Genomic DNA, 12,735 nt, shown 5'->3' on the forward strand with positions numbered 1-12,735 from the left:
CAGTTTATGAAAGAAGGAAATTAGTGGGCCCTGATTCTGCTCAGGTTTGTTTACAAGGATCAGATTTATGATTTGCAAATTCCAGACTCAGTAGTTCATGAGTCAGTCTCAGTTCATCTATATACACACTTTTAAACAATTAGCTTAAAAGCCAACTGGCTTTTTATTTGGGCTTTTAAACAGCATTACAAAACCCACAGATTTCATATTTTTATGGAATTAAAGCCACAAAATGGTTTAACCCTTGTAATTGGTATTCATTTGAAGTTACATTTTTGAAGATAGTTAAAGGTCGAAGGTAGCTGTAATCAAGATAGGAAACCTAATTCTACTTGTATTTAATTTTCCATGGAAGTCAGTGGTTTCAGGATTTTCCTAACATAATTAGTAACCTGTCATGACATTTTTCAATATATCTTAATGCATAGTAAGGAAAGAAATAAGATTTTTTTATAGCCTTCTTTTGGGTTACTTAAAAAAAAAATTCCATCTTATGTTTAGGATATTGACAGGTGAGCCAAGGATTTCAGTGCATGGACAAACTTCACTAAGCTATATACTTAAAGGTATCTGAGTTTTTGTTTTTGACTTAGTAGACTCACTTATCCGAAATGCCTCAAATTAAGTAATTGCTCTTTGGGGGACAACTTTAAATGTCTGAAAACTCTTCAGATCTGAAAAATATAACTTTTACTTTTCAAATACCTAACAGGATATCCTTGTTGAGGACTCAGTGTTGATGAAAATGTCAGTACAGATAAATTTCTTTTCCCAAATCACTGCTGATTTTGTCAGGGTTCTGGAAACCACTAGGCCTAGAATTTGATCTATTTGCTTTTGTTCCCAGAAAGCACATTTCTTACCTCTAGGCCACTTGCATTAATGACATCTTATTTTTAAGCAGTTGCAGTTTGTATAAGATACTCATCACGTTTTGGATGCCTGGTCTTATTTTCAGGGTAGCACCCCACCTTGAAACACTGCTGTCTGTAGAACCAGCATGCCTGCTACATGGTCTCCATTTGCATTATCAACACTACTTAAAAAAATTTTTTAAACCCTATTTTTCCAATTAAGAATGACACTTCATTGGTGCTGTTGCGGAAAATGTCCATTACCCTTTCTTCCTTCTTAACGGTATTTATAATGTCATTTGGTGCCAGGCAGGTGGCTCAGACCTGGAAACAGCATCTTGAGTGAATAAGACAGGCCTGGTCTTTGCCTCTGTTGAGTCTAAGATATAGGAGTGTGTTGAGACCCAGAGAAGGATACATATTTTAACCCTGGGTCCTGGGAAGCACTATGGACCCTAGACCCCTTGTCAGAAGCCCACTTTGTTGAGTGTTGAGTGTTGCCTTCCATTCCCTCCACTGTCCCTCTGAACATAGGTTTTTCATTGATCCATGCTTTTCTATGCCTGCCTTGTTCCAGGCCCTCAGTTGGGTCACCCCACTTTTGTTCAAGCTGCTCCCTGGAATTCCTGCTGCCTTGGATAATTTGCAGTCATCTTTCAAGACTTACCTCAAGGGTCATCTTAAGCAAACCTGCTTTCAGTACCCTGGGTGGAGCGAAAGCTTCCCGCCAGGGGGCAGGCCTTGCTGGTAAGGGCAGTAAGGCAGGGCTCTCTATGGGACTCTCTCAAAGGCAGTGGATTTGTCTTCCTTGTTTTTCTGTCTCCAGGTCTCCAGCAGCACCTGGCGTACCACTTAGCACCCAGGAGACACCACACTGAGCCTCCACTTCATCCTCCGGGAGGCAGGGCAGGCCAGGCCAGCATGTTCACACCCAGGCAGTCACTGCTTATTGGGTATTTGGTCTGAATGGTCAAATCTTTACTTTTAGTGAGAATAGTTTGGCTCTGATCTCAATAGGCAATTTTGCTGTTTTATACTGTGTCATTGGTCCTTTTATTCTGATGATCTATTGGAAAAGCTGCTTTTAACTTCTGACAAACATGGAGGAAAGCTGCGAGTTTTCATCCAGCCTCTTTAGCTGTTCAATTGAATTTGTGTAGGGCATTCAAAGCCATTGCAAAACTTTTTCAAACTTTCTCCCAAAGATAGTTTTCAGTGAATACTGGAAATACAAATCCATTCCCCCCTCTTTTTTTTTTTTCTAGAAAATTGTCGAAAGGAGACTTTCATTAAAAATGAAGTGCAGAAATCTAAATTTAGCTTTGAAGTTTCTTTTTTCATCAGGGTCTTCTGTTTGGGTTTTTAAGCAGTGAAGCAGAGTCTGTCTAAGGGAAGTGTGGCCCTGGGGCAGCTGCTGTCTGCAGAAGAGCAGTGTCGCTATTATTTAGGTCTGATGCAAACCACCAAAACAGTTTAAAATAGGGTGTGGAGGAAATGTCCTTCCTGGCTGCAGCATGGCATTATTTAGCCAATTTCCACAGAGAAACATAACCCTGTCACCTTGTTGGTTCCTGCCCTTTGGGACCTTTGGTACAGCGTTCCAGAATAACTCATGATTTTTAGTAGAAGTGATTTTACAGGTAGGCATTAGCAGCAGGAATGCTCACCATGTGTCTCACACTCCTTCTTTCCCTTGTAATATTTTGCTCTGTATGCACCTGTGGCTTCTGACCAAGGTGGGATAACGATGATGGTCCTTCTTGCCTGGCATGTTATGGGGTTTGGGAAGCCAAGCAGACACACTGGCTCATCTCAAGGACAAGTAAGGAGAAGGGAGAAGTAACATTTGAGAAGCTGCTCTGAGCCAGTGGCCTGACATTACTATCTAATTTACTCCTCAGAAAAAATGGAGAAGATAAGTTTCATTATCTTTCTTTTATAAATGGGGAAGGTGGCGTCTGTACAAGGCCACATGAAGTTAGCCTCTGTGTGTGTGTGTGTTTTCTAACCTCGTCTTCCTTGTGTTCTGCTCGGCCCTTCTTGTTGTGTCTGTGTGTACGTGTGTGGAGATGGAAGTTATGAAGTGAGTCAAGAGATGTCATAGGAAAGGGGAATTTACCATCTAATATCCATTCAGTAGATGGGGAAACAGTGGAAACAGTGGCTGACTTTATTTTGGAGGCTCTAAAATCACTGCAGATGGTGATTACAGCCATGAAATTAAAAGACACTTACTCTTTGGAAGGAAAGTTATGACCAACCTAGACAGCGTATTCAAAAGCAGAGACATTACTTTGCCAACAAAGCCCTGTCTAGTCAAGGCTATGGTTTTTCCAGTGGTCATGTATGGATGTGAGAGTTGGACTATAAAGAAAGCTGAGCACCGAAGAATTGATGCTTTTGAACTGTGGTGTTGGAGAAGACTCTTGAGAGTCCCTTGGACTGCAAGGAGATCCAACCAGTCCATTGTGAAGGAGATCAGCCCTGGGTGTTCATTGGAAGGACTGATGTTGAAGCTGAAACTCCAATACCTTGGCCACCTGATGTGAAGAGCTGACTCATTGGAAAAGACCCTGATACTGGGAAAGACTGAGGGCAGGAGGAGAAGGGGATGACAGAGGATAAGATGGTTGGATGGCATCACCGACTCAGTGGCCATGGGTTTGCATGGACTCTGGATGTTGGTGATGGACAGGGAGGCCTGGTGTGCTGCGGTTCTTGGCGTCGCAAAGAGTCGCACACGACTGAGAGACTGAACTGAACTGAACCGATCCATTCAGTGCCCCAGAGATCATGATTTGCTTTGCTCCTGTGATCTGCCTCCTTCCTGATTGTCACCTGATTGTCATCGTACTACAGAAAATCAAGATAGGGAGAGTCTCTTTCCCCAGGAAAACTCGGCCCTTCCTAATAATAGCATCTGAGTGGTGGGACTCCCTGCGGTGACCCATCCCTTGACCACTGACAGCAGCTAGACTTGGGCCAACTGTCTCTCAAGATGTGCTCTACCAACCCTAGATTCCAGGCGTGTAGGACCAGCATCTGTGTACAGACCTCCAACAGCTGCTGGAGCAGGCGGGAATAGTAGGATTTATCCAGGATCACAAAGGGGAATGACTTGATTTTTGGTGTCTCACTCATTGGAAAGCTTGTAGGTGGTTAATATTCTTTGCCTCTCGAAAGGATCTCTCTTTTACTTGTAGTAATCAGCATTTTCAGTCTTGGCACTCAACTGCCTCCTTGCCTGTGGTCAACTTGGGATTTCCTGCTTAGCCTCTTCAGGGTTCCTAGGTCTGTTCTCAGGGCTGAAGCTATAGCTCATTAGAATGGACTTATCTTGGGGCAAGTGTGTGGGATGGTGAGATTGTATCTGGGGAAGGTTGCCTGCGCTTTATCTTATGCAGCTCTTTTTAAAATTTATTTTTGCTCTTTTCTGATAAGATATTTGCCCCTCACCAAGTTTTTCTGCTTAGTTAAAATATAGGGCTAGTATACAGGCAACAGGAGCCTCTACCCTGGAATTTAAAGGGCACTGCTTTTATTCTTCTCTGGTCAGGCCCCTGCCCATGGGATGAGGAAACCCCTGGGGCTGTGAGTCCAAAGTCTCCCCTTTTTATTTTTAAAAAATATTCATTTGTTTAGTTGGCTGCCTCGAGTCTCAGTTGCTGCACGCAGGATCCTCGTTGCATCACGTGGGATTTTCCATTGCAGCGCACAGCCTCCCTAACTGTGGCCGTGGGCTCAGTAGTTGTGGCATGTGAGCTTTGTTGCTCCATGTCATGTGGGATCTTAGTTCCCTGATCAGGGATCGAACCCACATCCCCTGCATTGCAAGTTGGATTCTTAACCACTGGACTACCAGGGAAGTCCTCAAAGTCTCCCCTTTGTAGATCAGTTTCAGGTGCCTGGCAACCCAGAATATGCTGCTCGGACGGCTGTGGACCAGCTTGTACAGCTCATGTGGACCTTTGGCCCATCTTCCTGTGGGCCTTTGTAGCCACTGGTCTGTGGGCCTGAGCGGTGGCGAAGGCACAGCTGTGTATATATGGGCTGTAGGGGGTGTGAACGTGAAAACTGGGGAGCTTACATGGTCTCTCTTGGTGCTGGACGGAGCAGCCAGTGGAAAGAGGAAGGTAGACCGTTGGCCGGGTCTGGGACGGAGTTTCCCCATTTCCTGGGCTGGATTCTGAGCAGGTCAAGAGTTTGAGAGTTGAACTTGGTCTTTTCTAAGGTGCATTTGTCAGTTGAGGCAGAAGAATCAAACCTGTTTTGCTGAACAGTTGGTTAGTGTGATCTGTAACTTTCAGTATTCTGACCTGTGATCTGTGGGCCACCCTTTGTACGCCGCTGCCCTGGGTGTTCTGATGCCAGGGGTGGATCTATACAAACCACATGCCTTTGCTGAGGTGTTAGGTACAAAATTAGTTGTTGTGGATTGTATCATATTTTCCCTGGAGTAAAGAGATTGCTCATTAATGAAAAGGCTAAGAGTTTGGCTGTAATCATAGTATTGTATCTCCTTGAGGAAATTCAGTTTTTCATGGCTTGTCTTTTCCTGCAGGAAACTTACGCTTTATTCATTTGACTTGTTCTAGCCAGGATCTCACTTACACAGCTTCTTTAAGATTCCCCAGTGTCTCGCTTGCGTTTCCTCTTGATCTTGGGAACATGAGGCACGGTGCAGCTTATCTGGATGTTTTCTTCTCCTATTGTAAATATTTTATTTGAGTGATCTGTGGCCTTCTCAAGCCTTTTTAAGGAAACAGGAATATCAGTACAGTATAAAGAAATAAAAAGCCCTTAGGATACCGTACAAGGTATTTTTGTCAAAACTGTGCATTTTGGGGAACTGGTAGCTTCGCAGAATCAACATGAGTGTCTTTGAAGGAAACTAGGGAGTCAGGTGTGTATTATCAACGTTTTCTACTTTTTCTGTTAAAGGTGTAAATTGTGGTGGAGGATTCATTAGCTGTGGCAGGAAGTTCACCCCGCTGCTTTGTGGATGACTGATGGTTGTCCTGAACTCTGCAGAACTTTGCTGAAGTAGGGGACAGTGGCTCAAGCCCCCGCAGTGGTGTTTCGTCTTGAGGAAGCTTCATGTGAGAGATTTTATGGACAGGTTTCCTGATAATGTTATGACTTTAGTTACTCTCATTGGACCACACTGAGTACTTAATGTGTATTATTTAACCTCCAGGCATGTGAACTTTATAATGCTCATAGTAAGCTTCTAGAGATCAGGGAAATTAACTAAGGCCACTCAGTTAGCAAATGGTTAGACTGGGGTTGAACCCAAGATGGTCTGGTTTGGGTACCTAGACCCTAAGTGTTATGCTGTACTGAACAGGCCACCTCAATTGATACAGACCACTTCTCCTTTATAGCCTGGGTGCTGGGAGACTCTGGGAGTTCAGAGAAATAATGGTGATAGCCAACATTTTTCTAATGCTTTGGCCTTCTTTATATGTTATCCCATTTAATTTCTTTAAATAAAAGAATGTTTAATCCATACACCAGGTAGTCAGACATTAGGCCTACCTTGTGACCTTAATGGGAAAATGAAATATACACATCAGATGAAATAGCCCTGGCTGAATCATGGCCATCAAGGAGTTTAGGTATTCTGAGCAAACAGACACTTTATTTGGAAGGACTGGGGAAATTCAAGGATGAATTCAAGGATGTATAAGTAGGTGGGGGATATATATGGTATGCCACGGTGGTTTTACCATGATGTGGATAGAACTTAACCTCAAGGCTTCTCCCTGGTACAGGCCTGCCTTCTTGCTCTAGGAGGGACCCTGGCAATACAGTTAACAAGTGTCATCAAGGTAAAGAATATTTAAGGCATCTTGAATGGCCTGAAAATGACAGCTCATCTGTAGAAGAAACTTGATAGAGAGGCTTTCCTAAATTTAGAGGCATCTCAAAACATTCATATGATACTAATTACATGAGTTAATTATGAAGCCAAAAAAATGCTTCCAGGTTATTCAAGAATAAATTAAAACATTCTAGGGACTTCCACTTCAGTGGTTAAGACTCCATACTTCTGCTGCAGGGGACACAGGTTCAATCCGGTCGGGGAACTAAGATCCCGCATGCCACACAGGGCATCCAGAAAGAAGGGGAAAAGAAGAATAAATTACAAATTGTGGTTGTCAATTCTAGAGGAAGTATCGAGTTATTTCAGATTTTCTCTGAAGAGATATTGCGAAATACCACTGGAAGAGATGATTAAACACAATGTAACCAAAAACTGTAGTAGCATGTATCTGAGAGGTGTATCAAGCAGTTAATTTGTTTTCTTTTAAATTTTATATTTGTGGTATCTGCAGCTTCTTAAAATTTGGAATTTGTAAGATGCCACTCTAAATTCTAAATACTCACTTTCATACCTAAATTTCTGTTCTTAATTTTATATTCTTTTTCTTAAAGAGTTCCCTTAAAATTGATAAACTTCAGCTTCCAGAAGACCTGACTCTGTGCCTAATGGTAGGGTTTGCTTGTTGACTTAGAAAATAAATTTTAAATGTTCCCCACCCCCAATCCCATATAAATACTCTGAAGTCTGCATTGTTACATTACCAGACCAAAACTTTTTTTCCCTAATGTCTTCATCATTTTGCTAGATTAGAGGCCCCAAGCCAAGTAGAAAAAGAAGTTGTAAATATGTAATTATCACAGAACCTTGATCCTGAATGATCTAAGCCTGCTTTGACCCATGGTTTTGAGATTAAGTCTCTGCCTAGGACACTGCCGATGAAGATTAAACCCCATCATACTGGCACCGTCAAGGTGTCTCGGGGCCTGGTTGCCTCCTTTGGGCTCCCTGGGTCTCATTTTTCTTCTATGTATAGTGGCATGAATTCAACTGGATAAGATTTGCAGCTTTTTCTGTCCTGAAAAAGCTGGGTGTTAGTGAAGGAAATCATCAATGTTGACTTAGAAAAATAATCATTAACTAATCAAAATAGAAAACTATTGAAAGTCATCCCAGATTGGAACAGACGAATACCACAGACATCCAGTTGGAGTTTGTTGGGAATGGATGCTATTAAAAAAAGAAACAAGCCACGGTTATTTTGGAAATCTCCTAGTGCAGCCTGTGCAGACATCCTCACCAAAGGGCACGTTTCCTGCAGCTCCCGCTTTCTCCTCCTGGCCAAAGAAAGGCGGCCTGGGTTTGGGTGGGAACACCATTTCCCTCTGGTTAATTACAGGGTTGGCATCCTCCCCTTCCTCTGAGTTGGTGAGAAGGTCTGTGAATAGTTTTCCTAAGGTAGAGAGTTAGGAAATGCTTCTCTACATCTAGGAAAAGAGAACCCTGAAGGAGCATCTGTCTTTAGGGGAAACAAATGGAAACTTGTCTGAATATAACTAGTCTTGTCTTGCCTTTCAAAAATTTCTCCAAGCAGTCTCAGAAAGGACAGAATTTGCTTCATCTGGGCAGTTTTCAGATACTCTTTTCGGCAGGGGCATAGCTCTGAGTCCCATAATTGCATTTCTGTATAGTCAGCAGCGGGGGAATCTTCTGACTGTTGCTTTGGATGACTGTCTTGTTATCACAGCTCACATTTATGTTTTAGTCTCTCAAACCCATAGAATTGAGCAAAAAAAGAAAGACCATATGATAAAATTTGCCTTCAAATATGTGACAAGGCAAAAACGAAACAAAACACCCAATAGTAACATTTTTTATTCACTGTTCTGCAATCCCTTGAAGTTCATTGTTTTAAAATAATCTCTGGCCCTCTGAACCCAGCCTGGGCACGCTTCTATTCTAGCTTGTCTCGTCGCCGCTTACTCACTGTAATGCCCAGCGGGCCAGCCAGTCTTCTTGTCTGCTGCCCTCTTCTGTTGTCCGTCCCCTCCCCCTGCAGCCCTGCTCTCTCTCCTTTCTCACTCTCCAGGAGCCTCATTTCTCTTTCCACATCTACCTTTCATGACCTGTAGTGTGCCATGAGGCCAAATTCTTGAGGTCAAATATGATGCCTTTCTATCGTCCCCTGCTAACAGCAACGAAAGATGCTCCAGTGCTTTGCCACCCAAAGGGCGGTCCGGCTGCCAGCAGAATCTGCATCACTGAGGGTTTATGGGAAATGCAGAATGCTGGACCCCTACCCAGACCTACTGCCTCAAATCTGATTCTGCAATTTTAAGAGATCTCTGGGTGATTCATATATGTGTACATTAAAGTGTGAGAAGCTCTGTTGCAATATTGTGGAAACCTTTCCGCAGGAGTACCAAGTGATCTGCAGAGATTTCAGTATGTCAGATCAGACTTTTTTCTATCACTGAGGAAAAGAAGGAAGAATTCAAGGAAGGGTAGCTGTCCATTTTATGAGGGTACTCTGACTCATCCTCAGCTACAGAGCCTGTTTTAACCGAGGGTAAGTAATGCTCTAAGGCTACCAGAAAAGAAAATTGCTGAAAGCGAGTCAATTGATTGAGGTTTTAACCCATGTCTTTTGGGCTTCCCTGGTGGCTCAGCTGGTAAGGAATCTGCCTGCAATGCAGGAGACCTGGGTTTGATCCCTGGGTTGCGAAGATCCCCTGGAGAAGGTAACGGCTACCCACTCCAGTATTCTGGCCTAGAGAATTCCATGGAGAAGTCTGTGGGGTCACAAAGAGTCAGACACGACTGAGCAGCTTTCACTTTCACTTTACCCAGAGCATCCTTCATGCCTGTTTCCTCCACTGACTGTCCCAAGACCACCAAGTGTAGCTCCTAGGGATCCTTTTCTTTGCTAAACTCAGCATTCGTCACGTTTACTCTTTAGGTATTTAATCACAGAACACCTTGACATTTGTAGGCTGTAATTAAGTCAGGAGCTATTATATGCTGGCATGTCTTAAAATATGTTGTACTCCCTTGTATATAAAGTATGTTTCCAATAAATTAATGAATTAATGTCAGGTTTTTCAGAAAGTGGTTCTACTTTTCAATATGGAAAAAAAATCTATTGTCTTGAGAAATGTTTTTGGTCAGTGCTCAGGGAGGATTCCATTTTTCTTGAATCCCGCAACATTACTTTTAGACTATTCTGAGAGCTCTATGACTGGCTTCTTCATTGAGGAGCTTCTGTGTTTTACTCAACAAAAGGCAATGTTTGCACCTCAGCTGCTCTTATCTTCCAATAGTTGTGGCTCCCTGTCGGTTGAAAAAACTCATTCTCCTAACAACTTTTTGATTTTTCCAAATAATTTTCTTTTCTGACTTTTTTTTTTTCTTTTGACAACTTAGTTGGTAAAAACAAACAAAATGTAGAAAAAACTTTCCATTCAGCCTTGTCTCATGTTGCTTCTTTCCCATCAGATCTCAACTTATTTATCAGTTCAGTTCAGTTCAGTCGCTCAGTCGTGTCTGACTCTTTGCGACCCCATGAATCGCAGTACACCAGGCCTCCCTCTCCATCACCAGCTCCCGGAGTTCACTCAGACTCACGTCCATCAAGTCCATGATGCCATTCAGCCATCTCATCCTCTGTCGTCCCCTTCTCCTCCTGACCCCAATCACAACCAGCGTCAGAGTCTTTTCCAATGAGTCAACTCTTCACATGAGGTGGCCGAAGTACTGGAGTTTCAGCTTTAGCGTCATTCCTTCCAAAGAAATCCTAGGGCTGATCTCCTTTAGAATGGACTGGTTGGATCTCCTTGCAGTCCAAGGGACTCTCAAGAGTCTTCTCCAACACCACAGTTCAAAAGCATCAATTCTTCGGTGCTCAGCTTTCTTCACAGTCCAACTTTCACATCCATACATGACCACTGGAAAAACCATAGCCTTGACTAGACGGACCTTAGTCAGCAAAGTAATGTCTCTGCTTTTGAATATGCTGTCTAGGTTGGTCATAACTTTTCTTCCAAGGAGTAAGCGTCTTTTAAATTCATGGCTGCAATCACCATCTGCAGTGATTTTGGAGCCCCCCAAAATAAAGTCAGACACTGTTTCTACTGTTTCCCCATCTGTTTGCCATGAAATGATGGGACCAGATGCCATGATCTTAGTTTTCTGAATGTTGAGCTTTAAGCCAACTTTTTCACTCTCCTCTTTCACTTTCATCAAGAGGCTTTTTAGCTTTCAAATAGAGTCCCCTGTAGTGTGTGTGTATACACACTCAGTCATTTCCAAGTCTTTGTGGCCCCATGGACTGTAGCCCGCCAGGCTCATCTGTCCATCCCAGGCAAGAACACTGCAGTGGGTTGCCACTTCCTACTCCAGAGGATCTTCCTGACCCAGGGACCCTGCATCGGTCGGCAGGTTCTTTACCACCAGTGCCACCTGAGAAGCTTCTGACTCTCTTAATTAATTAATCAGACACTATTTACAACAATCACCTAGTTACAAGAAATGCATTTTTGCTCTTAAATTGTGCTACCACAGTGCAAGACTGAACTCCTGTTTTCAGTCATCTGTAAGGCTCTCCTTGTTGGTCTCTGCCCACGGACACCCCTCGTCTTTCCAGCACACAGTATGTATCACATCAGTTAACTCTGCCCCACAACTGTCATGTTGACAGGTGAGCTGCTGGAAAATCTTCCATGGATCCTCTCCATGGATCCGAGGTGACTGCAAGGCCGTCACTTCCTTCCTGAGGTCTGGGTGCATCCCTGGTCTAGGTTGCACAGACAGGACCCAGCATCAGTTGGACGACCACGGGCCTGGATGGGCCCAGCCTCTCCCTCAGCCCCGTTCTGTCCTCTTGCAGCCTTAGGCCCTGGTTTCACTCAGCTTCTCTAACTCGCGACTGTTCTGCTCCGCAGGTTTTCCCATCCTCTCCTCATCCCCAGCGATGCCTCTGTCCCTTTGAAGCAATGCCTGGCCAAACCCCACTTCTCCTGTCCCACCTGCAGTCAGATGCGTCCTGGTTTTCCCTTCCCAGTCTCTCCATCAGACCTGGCTTCCTCTTGGGCAGCCCTGGAGGGAAGCTTCCTGTGGCTAGATGTGTGTGTGTTTTAAATCTCTTCCTAGAAGGAAAACCCTCTGAGGGAGAGCCATCTGTCTGATTTTTCCCTGGTGCTCAGCATGTGTTGTCACTGAAAAGATTGTTGGGTTTGAAATTCATTACTTTTAAAGGCCAGGGATGCTGCTTATAAATCCAACATGGGGGGGGGGGGTGAGGGGGGTGGTTGACAAGATTTTGTTTTTTGCTCCCCCAGGTGCATCCTCCAGGGCTGGTTATTTATAGCCACCTGTCGGGGTATGTGAGAGAGCCACGGGCTTGTGGGAAATCGTACGCGTCCTGATTTGTGTAAGTGGCTCTTTACAGTGGAGGTTTCCTGTGTGTTCAGCCTGTAGTCTCTGTGAATTTGGGGGAGCTGCACTCTGTGGGTGGGAGGGCTGTTGTTTTTCCACCCCATCACAGCCGCCTTTGATTCATTTATCTTCTTGTGCACATCTTTTGTCAAGGGCCCAATGTGCTATGACTGCAGAGGCCAGAAAAAGTCAAAGTAAATCACACCATCTGACAACTTAGGACAGTTGTTCTTTTTTTCTTTTTTTTGCCAGTTCTGCCTTTCATTTTCTGACTCATTGCTTATTTCCTGTGTTGGGATGGTTGGAGAAGGGGCTGTTGAATGCTGGGGTAGTGGGCTGGTGGAGAGCTGCTGGAAAACATCCCGTCTGCAAAGGACTCCTGTTGGCACATTTGGAAAAGTCCTGTGGAAATAGCTCATGGGTAGGAGACAGGTAGAAAGACTGCCTTAGGTGGGCACTTAATAGGGATGGGTCTCCAGAGAAGGCCTGGAAGGTCTCAGCCCCACCGTCACAGCCCTTGGGTCAACACTCCATTGCTGGGCTGCCTCCTGCACCAGCGCGGCTTCCAGACACATCTCCCCTCCTTTCCAGCTGAGTCATCACCCCTCAGCCCTCCGCTGTGGG

At 44.1% G+C, this 12,735-nt stretch overlaps 1 protein-coding gene across 7 annotated transcripts in view; it reads left to right on the forward strand.

Moving 5' to 3' along the window:
* The window catches only part of TGFBR2 (transforming growth factor beta receptor 2), an 89,526-nt gene that overhangs the window by 2,323 nt on the left and 74,468 nt on the right, over window positions 1–12,735 (forward strand). For 3 of the 7 annotated variants that reach the window (XM_068982913.1, XM_068982918.1, XM_068982916.1), the window contains exon 2: window positions 9,378–9,383. The exons of the other annotated variants lie outside the window; for them this stretch is intronic. In XM_068982913.1, coding sequence (XP_068839014.1) covers window positions 9,378–9,383 — 6 coding nt within the window. The remainder of the gene's footprint in view (window positions 1–9,377; window positions 9,384–12,735) is intronic. 7 annotated transcript variants of the gene reach the window in all.

This window comes from Capricornis sumatraensis, chromosome 10 (genome assembly GCF_032405125.1).
Source record: "Capricornis sumatraensis isolate serow.1 chromosome 10, serow.2, whole genome shotgun sequence".
Taxonomy (NCBI): Eukaryota; Metazoa; Chordata; class Mammalia; order Artiodactyla; family Bovidae; genus Capricornis; species Capricornis sumatraensis.